Here is a 17,719-nt window from a genome sequence, read left to right on the forward strand (position 1 = left end):
CTTTCCCTCAGGGCAAAAATATATTACTATACCCACTTGAGTATGTATGTTATTTCCTCTTTGAGCCAATTCTGATGATAGTAAGGTTCACTCACTCCCCCACTCCTTCCCCCTCTTCCTCTCCCCTCCATAAGCTTTTTTCTTGTTTCCTTCATGTGAGCTACCTCTCCCCAGTCCACCTCTCCCCTCCCCCCTCCCCCAGTGCATTCCTCCTACCCCTCAAACCTATTTTAAAGATGTCATCATGGGTTAGCTAGGTGACACAGTGGACAAAGCACCAGCCCTGGACCCAGGAGGCCCTGAGCCCAAATCTGGCCCCAGACATAAGACCCCTCACCCTGCAAGACCTACAAAGAATAAGGATAAACAAAAAATAAACGCTTTACAGATATCATCCCTTCATATTCAGTTAACCTGTGTCCTTTGTCTAAGTATATTCCTTTCAGCTACCCTAATACTGAGAAAGTTCTTATGAGTTCAAAGTATTCCCATGTAGGAATATAAACAGTTTAATCTTTTAATATCCCTCATGATTTCTTTTTCCTGTTTACCTTTTTATGCTTCTCTAGGGTCTTGTATTTAAAAGTCAAATTTTCTATGAAGTTCAGGTCGTTTCATCACAAGTGCCTGAAAGTCCTCTTTTTCATTGAAGTTCCATTTTTTCCTCTGAAAGATTACACTTTGCTGAGTAGGTGATTCTTGGCTGTAATCCTAGTTCCTTTACCCTCTGGAATATGTATGATGCCTTTTCAATGTTGGTTAGAGAAAACCCTTCTCCATCCCGCAGGAAACTTCATAGACTCCTGTCTCTAAGAGAGAAAGTTCTAGAGATGCTGAGATCCCTTCATTTTATTTTTTTTGTTTTTTGTTTGTGGGCCAATGAGGGTTAAGTGACTTGCCCAGGGTCACAGAGCCAGTAAGTGTCAAGTGTCTGAGGTCAGATTTGAACTCAGGTCCTCTTGAATCCAGGACTGGTGCTTTATCCACTGTACCACCTAGCAGCCCCCAATCCCTTCATTTTAGAACTCTGCCCTGAACTATCTGTTGGTCAGCCCTGCCTCCTCTCCCTTTTTTTCTTATGATGTTATCATGGATTTGATACATGGGTAGGAATGGGGACCAGAATGGTATATTGTGTCACTGGGAAAGTAGAGCTCTTTTGTAAATCTCCCCTTATCTGTGAGTCTCATTGGGGCTGGAGAGATTTGGAGGTGAGTCCCAAATTAGTTACCAGGATTTGACAGCACCTACTGAAAGTTAATCTCAGTTTAATCCATAGACTCATGTTATAATGGGCTCCTAAGTACTCCCTTCCCACTTATACTGTGCCTTATAGCAGGGAAGATACATTACCCTCTCACTCATACCTCAGAAGCCCAGATGAAGACAATGAATAGGCAAACAAATCCTCATTTAATAAAAGTTTATTGTGGAAACGCTAAGGCTATCAGGCCTTCCCTTTTCATAAATATTAACACTTCAAGAACACAGACTTACATTTCTAGTTCTCTTGAGTGGACCATAACAATATAAATTAATTCAGTTTTACAGACATTAAACGCTTTACTCTCTAGCTGACAGTGACTCATCTTGGCCTTTTCATTCAGAGAATTAAATACATATGTGCATCCACAAACAGATGGAGCAATAAATAAATAAATAAATAGACAAACAAGCACTTACTAAAGACCTGACAGGGCAGTTTTGGAGGAATTTGGAAATAACCAAGGCTTGGGGAGATCGTTCTGGGTGATTCAGGAGGGGCCCCATCTTGGCAGAGGCAATTTATTTTTGTCTCTGGGAAATAACAGGGCAGCTTCTGAACACAGTCACAGTCAACAGGGCTCAATCATAGCCTAGCCCATTTAGAATCAATGATGCAGGAGACCGTCAAGTTAGTGATTCCACAGCACTTTCCTATTTTCTTACTAAACTTCACAGATCAGAGGCCTCTTTTGCCCTCCTACTCCATGGCCATCTTCTCTCTCTCTCCAAATTCCCCCTCCTAATGCTCCCTGCCTGGCAACCTTCAAGGCCCTACCTTGAATACCAAACTATCATCATGATTTCACCAGATTCTACTCAGTCAGGCATTGAAATGGGCCATCGGGCTCTCCTTAAGCAAAGTCAGTATCTAAATGGTAGCAGTACAAACCTCCAAAGAACATATTAAGGTTTAAGTTGAAGACATGTCATATGTATAACATATGGACTCCCAAATTCCTTTTCTTCTCCCCTCTGCCTAAGTCCTAGAGTACATGGTAAATGGTGACTTGCTGCTTGAGAGTCCATTTAAGAGAGATCATCCAAAATGAAGTTAGTTATGTCTTGGCCCCCTCTTATGTTCCCCAGGAAGACAGGCTGCTCATCCAGTTGGGAAGTGCTGATATACCAGTTGGGGTATTCTGCTGACTCAAATTCAGTCTTATGATTTATTTCTGTCTTGTTGAAGATGAATCTCCTTTCCACGTTCCTTCTGGGGAAATGAGCGATTTGCTGCAAATGATTAAGATAGATTGCACCCATGAGAAAATGAACAAAGAAACTTCAAAGAGCATAAATAAGGGCTAGAGTGATGAAGTTAGAGGCAGGAAACCTGAATTCAAATCCTGCCCTTGACACATACTACCTATGTAACCATGGGCAAGCTACTTTTCTTCACAGGACCTCAGATTCCTCCTCTGTAAAGTGAAGGCATTGGACTAGCTGGCCTCTAAGGTCTGTTCTAGATCGCAAATTATGACTTCATCTCTGGGACTTGAATAGGAGCTGGTTGAGAAAGTCCTTAGGTTGAAGAAAGTGATGGTATGGTGGGATAAGGATAAAAAGGCAGGGGCTAGAAGTCATCATTTCTGGGTTCTGTTTATAGGTTTGCATTTGGGAGTGATCGGAGGAAGGACCCCATTCTTCTTTGCGGCTGAGTCCCAGGTATCTAGGGACATGATACTTTGAGCTTGCTATAAAGTAGAAGCTTAATAAATGTTTATTCAAGTAAGAATTCAATAAGAAACTGGAAGATACATGGATGAACCAATATTATTTTATCATTTGGAATCAGGAGCTTGGGAAGTTTATGCAAATGAGTCAAATCCAGGTACTCCATCAATTTACTGGGGGAAAAGTTTGACCATCTCAAGCTACTTGGCTGTGGGAAACAAGTGTGTTGTTGTTGTTGTTGTTGTTGTTTTTACAGGAATGATAGTGTTTTTTGTTCTTAGTATGCTCACCTCTAGCTGCAGGGTGGGCTTCCCATTATGCATCACACAAGACAGATAGAGATTATTTTTCTTGATACACAGGACAACATGTATTTTCTGTGAGCCTATGTCACCAATGAAGTAGTTCATGCTGAAAATTACTGGAAAAGAAAAAAAAACAGAACAGTGTGGTGAATAGAAATGTCAGAGCAGGTGTTTTTAACCTTGCTTGTATCTTGGACCTCTTGGATAGTCTGGTGAGGCCTAAGGATCCCTTCTCAGAATAATCTTCTTAAATGTATAAAATGAAATATATAAAATTAGAAAGGAAACCAGTTCTAGTGAAATACAGTTATTAACTTATTTTTTTTGTTTGTTTTTTTGCAGGGCAATGGGGGTTAAGTGACTTGCCCAGGGTCACACAGCTAGTAAGTGTCAAGTGTCTGAGGCCGGATTTGAACTCAGGTCCTCCTGATTCCAGGGCCGGTGCTTTATCCACTGCACCACCTAGCCGCCCCCCTATTAACTTATTTTTTAAATAGTTCAGGCACCCCAGGTTAAAAACCTCTTTCTAGAGAAGTTGCTGGGCAAAGTGACCAACTCAGGATGACCATATGTTTTTGGAAGTGAGGCAATAAATGGGCACGAACATGTGAGGAATAACATTGAGAAATGGGGTGGTGGATAAATTGAGTGTGTCATGATACTGAGCTCACATTTATGAGCCTCCTGAGTCAAAGATGTCTCAATCAGAAGCTCCAAGGTTACTTTTAATTCTTAATGGGAAAGAAATCAGGCTTTCCCATTTCCAAATGAGAATAGAAAGTAGGTAGCTTCTTTGCTCAAATGACTGTCTTTTTTTTTTTTTTTTGTGGGGCAATGAAGGTTAAGTGTTTTGTTCAGGGTCACACAGATAGTGTCAAGTGCCTGAGGCTGAATTGGAACTGAGGTCCTCCTGAATCTAGGGCTAGTGCTTTATCCACTGTGCCATCTAGCTGCTCCACAAATGACTGTCTTTCAAGGAAAATGAAAGCTCAGAAAAGAAGCAGGCCACTTGTCTCATTGACTCCCTCTGCCAACACACCTGCTTCTAGCCTTAGCTTTTACTTTCTGAGGGGTAGGGAATAGTGATATGGCTAGTACTTATTAACTTTCACCATAGGGAACAACTTTTTAGAATAAAAATTCAGTCAATTATTAGAAGTTTTCTTGAGAGGATTGCTTAATGTCACAGTTTTCTTTTACTTCAATTTGGAACAATTTAGGAATTCTTAAAGCTAGATAGTTCATAACAAAGAGAGCTAGAAATGGGGAGTCCAAGTTTGAAACCTTCTTTAACTTTGCCTACTTTCACTTTTAAATTAGTTTCCTTTGGAAATTGAGATCTTTGGGACAGAAACTTGAGTTCTGGAGATGAAAAGATCCAAGATAAAAGTGGAGATGCTCTGAAGTGGTTTCTCTAAGAACTAATGTTCTGATCACTCAGATTGAACCAAATCAAATGAGAGAGTAGCCAATAAGACCCCAAATTTGATTATACTTTGAACCAATCTGAATTCAGACAATCCCTTTTCTTTGTATTTATTTATTTAGAATTTTTCCCCACCTTACATGTAAAAACAAATTGTAACATCGAGTTTTAAAATTTTGTGTTCCAAATTCTCATCCTTCCTCCCTGTCCCCCTCTTAAGAACTCAAGCAATTCAATATGTTATACATGTGCAGTTGTGTAAAACATAGCAGACAAAAAAACCAAGACAATCTCTTTTCATGGGATCTGATACAGTGTCTTGTACCACTGGATGATTGATTAGAGACAAAGCAATCCCAGATTTCTATTCCAATGTCATCATCAGTGTTTTATACAAGGTCGGCTATGATCTAGCCTGCTGCCCTGGATGATAGTAAAATAGACACGTGGGGTAGAGGCTATGAGAGTTAGTCTAAGTTGGAGACCAACTACATAGGCCAAGAGGTATGGATAGTGAAAAGGAAAGACAAGATGTCAGAAGTTACCTTTTTGGTTTATGTTGTATCCATTGAGATGGAGAGCTTTCAGTTCGCTGGCATTGGACAAGGTCAGGCATTTTTGATTTATGTCCTGAATGGTGCAGTCTTGGGAGGATGAAAACTGAAAGACGGAGTCAGACTCATAAATGTTACAGCTCTCGAAGGTGATGGGTTCTGAAAAGTAGAACGTGCATATTATTCAGAAGCATTGAATCAGAGGTGGAAATCTGCCAAGAGGGTAGCTAGGTGACTCAGATTGTTTCTTGAGGTCATGGAGTCCTCCCTAGGCTCACTTCTTAGGACCTTTTCATGAAGAACAGCTTCACCTGGAAACTCTGCCATTGGCTCAATCCACTTTTTTTTTGCTCCTTTTCTTATCTTAGGGAGTGCCCTTTCCGGAGAGTTTGAGATTGGTACATTGGAAAAAGTGCTGAATCTGACATCAGGAGAAACCAGCAATCAAATTCTACCTTCAACACTTATTAACTGTGTGACTGAGGATAAGTCACTTAAGTTCTGCTTGCCTCAGTTTCTTTATCTACAAAAGGGAGTTATAGGGCAGCTAGGTGGCGCAGTGGATAAAGCACCAGCCCTGGATTCAGAAGGACCTGAGTTCAAATCCGACCTCAGACACTTGACACTTACTAGCTGTGTGACCCTGGGCAAGTCACTTAACCCTCATCCCCCGCCCCCCCCCATACACACAAAAGAAAGAAAAAAGAAAGAAAAAATGTAATTGCAAAAGGGAGTTATAATAACACCTAACTCCTAAGGTTTTTGTGAAGATCAAATGAGAGAATACTTGCAAAATGCTTTGCAAACCCTAAAATATTATAGAAACACTAGTCATCTTATTATCATTATTATAATACTTGTGAAATACTTTCTAAACCTCAAAGCATGATACAAATGTTTGTCAAAAACATCAGGAAAAAGAGAAATATAGAGATCAGTCTTAGGGAGGAGTTGGAAATAGGAAAGCCCCAGCACCTGTCTCTCGGCTCTCTTACCTTCTTGAAAGATACTTGTGAAAATATTCATCAGGTCATTATCCCGGAATAGCTGGGCACAGGATCCGTTCAGATGCTTCATTTTCTCAATGGCAACAACTACCACCACAGTTTGATGGAATCGATGGGGTTGAGAAGTAAATTTCAGCTGGATGTCATCCTCCTCCAGAAGACTTGCCCCAGAGCAAAGATCAGGATACTGGAGGTGACCCTGCAGGGAAACAGGGGAGTTGGTCAGGTTTAGGGTTGTTGAGATCTTGTTTGCTTTGTCTCTAATCAATCACCCCATCCAGGGATTTAATTGACACTGGGGAGAGATTCCACTAGTCACTTTGAATGGTAGATTGTTAAAAAGTTTACAGGTCATGTAGACCAAGTCCCTCTTACTTCACAAATGAAAAAAGTAAAACCCAGAGAGAGAACTTGATTTGGTCAAAGTTTCATAGCTTGGTATGGTCAGGATTCGAATCCAGATCTACTCTTTTAAAATTGCTGGTCCTTTTTCCAATCCCAGATTTCTATTCCAATGTCATCATCAGTGTTTTATACAAGGTCGGCTATGATCTAGCCTGCTGCCCTATAATGATAAATATACTTTCTGGGAAGATAGAGACAATTCAAATGTAAGTACATGGCCTGTATTCACCACCTCTGGATTTTAATGGTTCCCGCTTATACGATTATAGATCTAATTTGGATTGGACATCAGAAACCCTCCTAGTCCATTCCAACTCCCTGTCCCATTTTGTAGATGAGAAAATAACCTAAGAGAGGTAAAGTAACTTGTTTATGATCACAGAGCTGGGATTCAAACTCAAGCTTTCTGATTCCACAGCACCATATTAATTCTCATGAGGAGATGAAAAATTTAGACTACAAAAAGAATCTAGCCAAGAAGCTTACCTTCTTTGGGTTGGGACCATCAGCCTCATAAAATTGGCTGTCATCATCGTCTCTGTAAACAAAAACAAACAAACTGTCAGGTTACTTCTAAGTGTGTGTGTGTGTGTGTGTGTGTGTGTGTGTGTGTGTCTTTTTCCTTGTGCAAGAGCCTCTACTATCAATGGCTAACTTATGATCAAGGCCCTAAAGTCTTTCAGACAAGTTCCATTAGGATGGGAACCAATATCTGAGCCAGTTTGAAATTTAAGGGAGTGGTCAGTGGGGACTGGACCCCAGGCAAGCTTGGAAAGGCACCCCCCCATCACTGATTTTGGTCATGTTAAGTAGGGACTGGGAAGTATATATCAGAAAAGGGGCAATCTACTGACCAAGTCCTGGATCAGACTCAAGGATACTAAGTGGACTAAAATAAAAGCCCAGACTCCTAAGCCAGAATTTACAAAGGAGTCCTCTCCAGTCCAATGCCTGATTCCCCATCTCTTCCTTTTGCTTCCTTCCCAACTAAATCCCACCATCCCAGCTCATTTCCCCTAGCCTTTGGAGTACATAGACAGATGCCTAATGACCAGGGCCATAACCGGTTATAGTAGCAGGCAAAAAGAAGCAAAAGGTCACTGGGTGAGAATTTTAGAGCTGGAAGGGACCATAGAGCTCATCTCACGTGATTCCCTTACTTTATAGATGAAGAAACTGAGGCAATATTAGTTTTTGCCATGGGAAAATTTAAGATTTTTTTAAAGGACCTCTGCAGCTTTCTAAATCTTTGGTCCTGGTCTGTTTTCCTGGCACAGGCATAGGATGACCCTTTAGTTGGCCACCACTTCTCATTCAGCTGAATCTTTCCACTTACCGGTAAATATACTCCATGTCACAAGTGATTTCAGGTACCATGGCCATGATAGCTTTTTATTCCTGGACAAAGACAACAGAGAGGGTCACAAGCTGCAGGTGACTGAGCAAATCTCACTCCCTATGAAGTTGTTTTTCTCTAAATGACTAGAGGATCCTTGAGGACAGAGACCATATCTTATTCATTCTACAGTCCCAGGCCCCTTCCCTAGGACCTTGGTTTGCACATCTATCTAATGGTTAAGTAGAAGGGACCTTAGCATTCATCTAGTCCAAAGGATCTTAACCAAGTCCATGGACCTTTAAGAAGTTCATGGATTGGTTTTTGGGGGACGGGAGAATTGGGCTTTGTGGACTGTATGGGAAAATATTTTATCTTTATTTTCACTAACCTTTGGTTTTCTTTGTAATCCTATGTAGCTCATTTTATGCATTTAGAAACCTTAGTCTGAGAAGGGATCCATAGACTTCACCAGACTATTGCCCAAGATGTTTGTGACACAAAAAAGATGAAGAGCCCCTGATCAAGTCCAACCCACAACCAAGAAGCCCTTTCACAGCATGCCCAAGAACTGATTATCCAGTGTTTGCTTCAAGACTCCGATGAAGAGGACCCATCACCCTGTGTGTCAGCTCAGTCCCTTTATAGAAAACTCCAGTTGTCAAGAAGCTATCTCCAATCATAAGCCCACATTTATCTCATTTCAGCTTACACCCATTGCTCCTGGCTCCATTTCCTGGAGCTAAACAAGTCAAGTTGAATCTCTTATTTATGTGACAGCTCTTCAAATTCCTAAAAGTTGCTATCATGTCCTCCCCCTAAATTCATTTCCCCAGGCTAAAAACTCTGGTTCTTCCAATCAAACCCGTCATCCTGTTGCAATCTAAATGGGTGGCAGCATGAAATAAAACATCTGTCATACAATGCCTCCTGTCCTCTTTCTGGTAAATTACATTAGATTGAGTACTTCACAGTAAAAAAAGACAACCCCTTGTGGTCCAATTGAGACAGCCAAGAGGGAATGCCAGGTAGGGTCTTCTTCAAAGTAGATGTTATCATATAGCTCAAAGACTCAATCAAGAACAGTGGAAAGAGCACAGACTTTGGTGTTAGAGGTCCTAGAATTACATAGTTAATTTTTACCACCTGTGTGACCTAGGGCAGCTTACTTATCTTCCCTGGTCCTCACTCTCCTCATTTGTGAAATGAGAGGGTTGGACAATATCGTTTTTGAGGTCTCTTTTGAAATCTGTATCTATGACCTTATGATGTCTCATTCAGGAGCATCACCGCAATTAAACCACATGCACACCAAGTCATCAAATGAGACCAAAAAGAGCAATGATTAAAAAAAATCCCTCAAACTAAACAAAAATGAAGCAAACCCCCCAAATCAGCAAGGTGTCAAGAATGACTGGATAGAAAGTTACATTAAAAAGACATTTAAAGACCGGTTACCCCAACTCCTGGAACCCCTCCCCCCAAACCAGGATAGACAGGGAGGTTCTCCCAGGCAATAATCATTGGGAAGAATTCAGAGAAATGGTTACCTTTACAGGCAGGAGTGCTAGGAGTCTTCAGTCAATTTCAGCTGTCAAGCAGAGAAATGATTTGTCTGTTACCGCCTGGGCCGTTTTATTCGTTTTCAAAAGCAGAAGTAGGGTACGACAAAATTTCCCTTTTGGCCTCAACTAATTGCACAATTTTTAAAAATAAAAGAAAGAGAATTGTGGGAACTTTGTGGGGGGCAACTTGAAATGACACCTCAGACTTTCAGGAAAATAAAAAGCAATTTGGATTCTGTAGTGATGTAATCCTTTCCAAATATGATGACAACATATACTGTAGTATCGAATACTGTAGTTTTCTAATAGCTATACTGTCCTTGACTACAATATAAATTAAGGATTGAATTTCATTAGATTTACAGAGTATAGTTTTTGATTTGTAGGATCACAGGGAACAAAATAAAGAGTATTTTTCAAAACTTCCTTTTCTTATTATGAACATTATCATCAATAAACATAAACATTCTGATATCTGAAGGATAAGAAAGATTTATATAAGAAACTGTAAACTTCAAAAGTATAAATAATTTAGTAAAAAGTGCCTCTTCTGAACTTCTGTTTATATCTGTGTATTTAAAAATTATCTTATTGATGCTTATTTCTTTCTTTATATTTTTTCATGTATTATTACCCATCATCCCCCCTCCCCTGTCCCCTCTTATAACAAATAGAATGCTCCCTCCAGGCTCAGTCTCCCAACTTGCATTACCACTGGTAGGTTGGAGTGTCAAGGGGACAGATGCTACTTTATTAATTCAGGGTTCTGGGGTAACCCAGAGGGGCTATTACTGTCACTCATAAAGCCCATTCAGTTTGTTTCTCAACATCATTCAACCAGTTAATGTCAATTAGTTTTTGCAAAAGGGATATTTATTGAGAAGGCAAAACAAAGAACAGTAGTTATAAAACAATCCCTTTCTCCTCTTATAACAAATGAAGTGCTCACACACCTTTTCTGGAGAAAATGGACTCAAAGCTAGATGATACATATGGCAGAAGGATAAACTCACAGCTTTTGGAAGCCATTTTTCTACTTTTGTGGAGTTCTCATGACATTCCCCCTACCTATAGCTCTCTGCTGGCCTCCAAAGTCCAGGATCTCTGCAGAGCCTATAGCGGGGTCTAGTTTGTTGTCTCCCTATACAGATACTGCCTCGGGGCTCTGCCACCAGCTCTGATATATTCAGCTACTCACGTTGCTGGGAACTCCAGATTTTTTGATTCTTTGAAGTTCACAAAGTTGTCACCTGGTCAATGGTGGTGGTGGGGTAATGTAAATTTTAGTGCTAATTCCCCCACCATCTTGGCTGCCCTTTTCTCTAGGCTTAAGTTCTATCTCCTCAAGGTGCACCCAAGTCTAGAAGATACTATTACTTCACTGCTGATAGACTGATCAAACTCCCAGAGTGCCATGTTGTTTTTATCCACAGTCCCACCTAGGGTGACATTCTTTTCAACCAATCACAAAACACTTCCCATGGAGCATCATTAGAGAAATCTGGGCCTTCCATGTTTATATTAACCCCAATCCTTACACAAATCAGGAGAGTCAAGCAAAATGAATCGACAATCTGGTAACTTTTGATACTATAACTCTGATGCCAAGAGGCAGGAGTCATGCTTCTTTCTCAGTCTTCTCAAGTCATGAGCCATCACTACTTGGATGAGAGTCCTGAGGTTTTTCCAAGTGGTTTTCCTTGATATTAATGTGGCCATCAGATAAATAGTTTTCATTTTTCACTCATTTCACTGTCTATGAGTTCATACTAGTGTTTCCAAGTTTTTCTGACTGTGATAAACATCATTGCACATAGTACAATGATAGTCCATTCATTCATATGTCTCACTTTGTTTAACTATTGCTCAGTTGGTGAGTATTTATTTTCCTGCCATCTCTTTGCTGTTACATATTTTTGTTCATATGAGTCCTTTTCCTCTGTCTTTGATCTCTTTGGGGCATATACATAGTAGGGGAGTCAGTGTGTCAAAGGGTATATCATAGTTTAGCAGCTTTTTGGTATGGTTTTAAATTGGTTTCCAGAATAATTGGATCAAGTCATAGCTTCACCAGCAGGGTTTTAGTATCTTTCCAACCATATATTGATCTTATGTGCCATCATCAGTTTTCTTTATATTTGGGATATCAGATTTTTTTTTGAGGCAATCAGGGTTAAGCGACTTGCCCAGGGTCACACATCTAGTAAGCATCGAGGCTAGATTTGAACTCGGGTCCTTCTGACTAGTGCTCTATCTACTGAACCACCTAGCTGCCCAAAATATCATATCTTTGTCAGAGAAATGAGCTTTGAATGTTCTTTCCCAATAAATAATCTCTCTTCTCATTGCAACTGTACTGATTTTCCATGTGCAAAATTCTCAGTTTTGTCAATAAAACTGTCCATTAAAATTCCCATGGTCACCTCGATCTCTTGCTTTGTTAAAGATTTTTCCCTTGCCATATTTGTGAAAGGTAAACATTACTTTCTCATTCATGGCATCTCCACTGTTCACTACCTCCAATTCAATTCAACAGGCATTTATTTATTTTTTAATTATAAAAGTATTTTATTATTTTCCAGTTACATGTAGAGATAGTTTTCAGCATTTGTTTTTATAAGATTTCTAGTTTCAAATTTTTCTCCCTCCCTCTCCTCCCTCCCCCCTCTCCAAAGCAGCAAGTAATCTGATATAGGTTATATATGTACAATCACATTAAACATATTTCTGCATTAGTCATCTTATAAGAGAAGAATCAGAACAAAAAGGAAAAACCTCAAAAGAGAAAAACAACAGCACCAAAAACAAAAGAAATAGTACGGTTCAATCTGCATCCATATTCCACAGTTCATTTTTTTTTCTTCTGGATTTGGAGAGCATTTTCCATTATGAGTCCTTTGGAACTATCTTGGACCATTGTATTGCTGAGAAGAATCAAGTCTATCACAGTTGATCAACACATAATGGTGATGATACTGTGTACAATGTTCTCCTGGTTCTGCTCATCTCACTCATGATCACTTCATTCAAGTCCTTCCAGGTTTCTCTGAAATCTGCCTCAACAGGCATTTATTAATTGTCTCCTATGTGCACACATTTCCTGGATCATGATAGGGGCTTAATAAGTTTTGCTTGCTTGAAAGAGACATCATAATCTCAGGAGGAAGAGAACCCTTACAATTAGCTGGATCTATGAAGGCTTACCATGGCCAGAGGCACATGAATCAAACCTTGAATGAATATAGGGACACTAAGAAGTAGAGGTGAGCAGGGAGGGTCTTGACTTGGAGGACCACCTGGGTGAAGGCAAAGGGACAGGAGTTGGAATGTTGTGTCCAGGGAAGAGCTAGTACATCAGTTCTTTTTTTTTTTTTTTGCTGGGCAATGAGGGTTAAGTGACTTGCACAGGGTCACACAGCTAGTAAGTGTCAAGTGTCTGAGGCCAGATTTGAACTCAGGTCCTCCTGACTCCAGGGCCAGTGCTCTATCCACTGCACCACCTAGCTGCCCCAGTACATCAGTTCTTGATCAGGGGAATCTCAATCAGTTAAAATAATTGTGCTTTAGGATAATTGTTTCAGAAGTTGTGTGGAGGACTATTGGGAGAAAGAAGAAATTAGGAGAAGGACAGTTAATTAGGAGGCTATTAGAATAGTCCATGGGGGTGGTGATGAGTGGTCTCAGATTATTGAGCCACTTTCATTGATATCTGAAATGTCATGGAAACAGAAGAGGCACCATTATATCAGAGGACAAATGTCCTTATTTTTTTTTCTTTCTTTTTTTTCAGTGAGGCAATTGGGGTTAAGTGACTTGCCCAGGGTCACACAGCTAGTAAGTATTAAGTGTCTGAGGCCGGATTTGAACTCAGGTACTCCTGACTCCAGGGCCGGTGCTCTATCCACTGCGCCACCTAGCTGCCCCCTCTTATTTTTTAAAAAAGGGAATAGAACGGCTATGGAACAGTGAATTCGACTTGATTTTCTGGGGGAAAGTCTAGAATGGAATATTAAAGATATGGTTGGTGAACTCAGAGAAACAGGGATTACAAAGAGCTAGCCTCGTTCTATCAAGAACAGATCATACACCACTGCTAGCTTTATATCCCAAAGACTTCTCCCCAAACAGAAAAAGACAAAGATATTTTTAGCAGCTCTTTTTGTGGTGGCTAAGAATTGGAAATCAAAGGAATGCCCATCCATTGGGGAAAGGCTAAATAAGCTGTGGTATATGATGGTTTTTTAATATTATTGTGCTATAAGAAATGACAAGCAGGATGACTTCAGAAAGGCCTGGAAAGATATATGAAATGATGTATAGTGATGTGAGCAGAACCAGGAGAACATTGTGCACAGAGACAGCAATATTGTTTGACGAAGAATTGTGAATGACTTGACTATTCTCAATAATGCAATAATCCAGGACAATCCCAAAGGACTATTTTGTGTGTGTGTGTGTGTGTGTGTGTGTGTGTGTGTGTGAGGCAATTGGGGTTAAGTGACTTGCCTAGGGTCACACAGCTAGTAAGTGTCAAGTGTCTGAGGCCAGATTTGAATTCAGGTCCTCCTGAATCCAGGGCCAGTGCTCTACCCACTGCACCACCTAACTGCCCCTCCCAAAGGACTATTGATGAAACATACTATCCACCTCCAAAGAAAGAACTGATATTGATGGAACAGACTGAAGCATGCTATTTGTCACTTTCTTTCATTTTTTTCTTTTAATCAAGTTTTCTTGTACAAAATGACAAATAGGATAATGTCTTACATAATCGTAGATGTCTAACCCATATCTGATTGTTTGCCACATCAGGGAGGGGGAGGGAGGAAAATAGGGATAAAAATTGGAACCCCAAATTATAAATACAAATGTTTATTACCTCAATTTCTTTTCTGAGAGGGTTACTACACTGGTCGATGAGGGGAATGCTGTGAATATAGATTATGGAGATTTTAAACACAACTTTTCATAAAAAATGTTCCTCTTGGAGAAAAGATGGAGAGACATGGATTAAATGATGATACAGTCAGTCAGTTAGTTAATATGCATTTATTAAGCACTTACTATATGTCAGGTACTATGCTAAGTGCTGGGGACACATGAAAAAGCAAAAGACAATCTTTGCTTTCAAGGAGATCATGGTTTAATAGAGGAGATTGCATGAGAACAAACAAAATACATACAGTCAGATGCATCCATCTGAGTCGTCAATTAACAAGTTGATAAAATTCCTACTCTTACATTTCTTTGTTCCCAAGTTTCTTGTATGTCAACTGAAATTGTCTGAATCATGTCAGAGAAGAATTTGTGGACCTGAAGCCTTGGAAGCTGGCACTGTAGCATTGGATTTCTCTCCCAAGCAATTTTGGAATTTCTGATTTACTTATACTCTCTGGGCCCCAGTTTCCTCATTTGTAAGACGAGGGTTTTGGACTATATGACCTAGATGGTATAGGCAGAATCTGGTTGGTTTGAAGCATCTCTTTACTGTAGGGAATGGAGAAATATCCTACTCCCTAATGTGACTTGGAGAGAGGAAGTTAGGGTGTGTATTTATTTGATGATGATTGATTATGGGACACAAGACTGATCCTTCTATCTGCCTCAGTTTTTCCATCTTAGAATCATAGGGTTCTAAAGTTCATCTAGTCTACCCCTACCTTATCAGGATTCACTCATCTGTTCAAGGAACTTAGTGACTTCCTATTGTCTCTAGAATCAAATACGGACTCCTCTGTGTGGCCTTTTGAGCCCTTCACTACCTAGGCCCAGCCTAACTTTCTAGGGTTCTTGCACATTACCAATATTCATGAATTCTCTATAGAATCTACTTTGTTGTGATTGGTCAATTGTAGATGACTCCTTGTGGATCCCATTTGGAGTTTTCTTGGCAAAGATATTGGAGTGGTTTTCCATTTCCTTTTCTAGTTCATTTTACAGATGAGGAAACTGAGGTAAATAGGGTTAAGTGACTCGCCTAGGGTCACATAGCTAGTAAGTGCCTGGGACCAGATTTGAATTCAGGAAGATGACTCTCTAGGACTGATGCGCCATGCACTATGGTGTCACCTCACTCCCTTCAAAGCCCATTTAGTGTCCCTCATACATGACACTCTATCTTTCATTTCCAGGCTGTCTCATGCCTGGAATGCATGAGCTCCTCACTTCTACCTCTTTGAATCCTCAGCCTGCTCCAATGGTCAGTCCAAGCACTATCTCTTGAATAAGGTCTTTCCCAATTCTCCTAGCTGTGTGTGCCTCCCCCCGCTGAAATTACCTTAGAGTAATTTTGTCAATATTTTGTATTTTATATTGAAATTTTTTATAACTACTTATTTGTCTATGTTGCTTTCTCTGATAGATTGTATGTTCTTTGAGGGTAGGGATTGTTTGATTTTTGTCTCTTTTCTGACAGTGCCCGGCACAAAGTAACATTAAGTGAATAAATGTTAATTTATTGGCCACTGGGTACAAGGAAAATAATTCTAATTTCTCTTTCATATTATGGCATTTCAAATCCTTGAAAATAGGTACTTAGGCTCTCCTCTTCCCCCTATTTTATCCCTTAGTCTTCTTTTGCTAGGCTAAGCATCCCCTTTTCCCTTTGTTTATCCTCCTATGGAATGTTCCTTAGTTCTTTCACCATCTTGGTTGTCCTCTTGCTGTGTTCCATCTTGTCAGTGGCCTGTCATGCTAAATTTGGAGTCAGGAAGAACTGAATTAAAATTTGGCCTTAGATACTTAACTAGCTGTGTGACCCTGGGCAAGCCACTTAACCTCTGCTTGCCTCAGTTTTCTCATCTGTAAAATGGGAATAATAATAGCACCTACATCCCAGGGTTGTTGTGAGTATCAAATGATATAATATTTATAAAGCACTTTGCAAGTCCAAGTTGTCTCATCCAGGGTCAAGTCACTTAATCTCTATTTACCTCAGTTTCTTCATTATAAAATAGAGTCAACAACAGCACTTACCTGCCAGGGTTGTTGAGAGGATAAAATGAGATAATATTTATAAAGTGCTTGGTAGACCTTAAAACATTATACAGGGGCAGCTAGGTGGCACAGTGGATAAAGCACTGGCCCTGGATTCGGGAGGACCTGAGTTCAAATGCGACCTCAGACACTTGACACTTGACACTTACTAGCTGTGTGACCCTGGGCAAGTCACTTAACCCTCATTGCACTGCAAAAAAAAAATGCGAAGAAAAAAAAAGCATTATATAATTCTCCCTCCCTCCCTCCCTCCTCCTCCTCCTCCTCCTGCTCCTCCTTCTTCTTCTATTTCTTCAGATCTGACACCTAGAATTGAACATAACACTTTAGATGTGTTATTACCAGGGCAGAATACATTGGACTATTATCTGTCTCATTTTGGGCATCCTTACCTGTAGTCCAACTACCTCATTTTTTAAATGGTAGAAATGGTAGAAAGTGTGGAAATTAAATGGTTTACCAAATAATTAATGGTAGGACTAAAACCCAACTCTTTTGACTGCTAGTTTAGAGCTCTTTCCAAGTTAATTCTTTTTTTAAAAATACAAATTGTTAATGAAAATAAGCTTTATTACATCAAGTAATAAATACATACAAATATGCACATAACAGTTTTAGTCATTTATCTAGATTTAAAAAAATCATTCTATGGCAAACTCAAGACGTAAAATCTACAGGCTTTGGCTGAAAAGTAGCTATCTGGGTTCTTATTTTTTTAGTAGGCTGATCAGTCCTCTGTATTTATAGCTCATGCATTTTAAATTGACTTCAAAGCACAAACAATCATGCAAATGCTCACACACCAAAACCAAAACAAATCCCATGTTATTTTTTAAACCAGGGTCTGTCATAGGTCCCTAATCTGGGACAGCCAACTGCCCATTGGCATTGACTCATGAAAAAATTGTTAAGAGTTATTGGAGATTCCAAAAAAGGTGCAAAGAATGACACTTTGGGTGATGTTTTAAGTGTACTCAAAGGAAGAAAATCAAAGATTGGGACAGGTTAGCAGGGCAATAAACTATAGCTGGAAGCAACATAATCAAACTTTCTACATGCAGTTTCTGGGCTCAATGCTTTTTTTTTCTTCTTCTTCTTCTTCTTCTTCTTCTTCTTCTTCTTCTTCTTCTTCTTCTTCTTCTTCTTCTTCTTTTTTGGTGGGGCAATGAGGGTTAAGTGACTTGCCCA

General features: G+C 39.8%; 1 protein-coding gene across 1 annotated transcript in view; it reads right to left on the reverse strand.

The window, feature by feature from the left end:
* Positions 1 to 1,436: 1,436 nt before the first annotated feature.
* IL1B (interleukin 1 beta) overlaps positions 1,437 to 17,719 on the reverse strand; it is a 74,765-nt gene continuing 58,482 nt past the window's right edge. The window contains exons 3-9 of the mRNA XM_043987952.1: positions 9,521 to 9,561; positions 7,971 to 8,032; positions 7,121 to 7,172; positions 6,218 to 6,428; positions 5,214 to 5,381; positions 3,228 to 3,358; positions 1,437 to 2,496 (exon numbers count right to left, since the gene is read on the reverse strand). Of these exons, the coding sequence (XP_043843887.1) occupies positions 2,293 to 2,496; positions 3,228 to 3,358; positions 5,214 to 5,381; positions 6,218 to 6,428; positions 7,121 to 7,172; positions 7,971 to 8,017 (813 nt within the window). The 5' untranslated portion in view covers positions 8,018 to 8,032; positions 9,521 to 9,561 and the 3' untranslated portion in view covers positions 1,437 to 2,292. The remainder of the gene's footprint in view (positions 2,497 to 3,227; positions 3,359 to 5,213; positions 5,382 to 6,217; positions 6,429 to 7,120; positions 7,173 to 7,970; positions 8,033 to 9,520; positions 9,562 to 17,719) is intronic.

The sequence above is a fragment of the Dromiciops gliroides genome, chromosome 2 (genome assembly GCF_019393635.1).
Source record: "Dromiciops gliroides isolate mDroGli1 chromosome 2, mDroGli1.pri, whole genome shotgun sequence".
Lineage (NCBI taxonomy): Eukaryota > Metazoa > Chordata > Mammalia > Microbiotheria > Microbiotheriidae > Dromiciops > Dromiciops gliroides.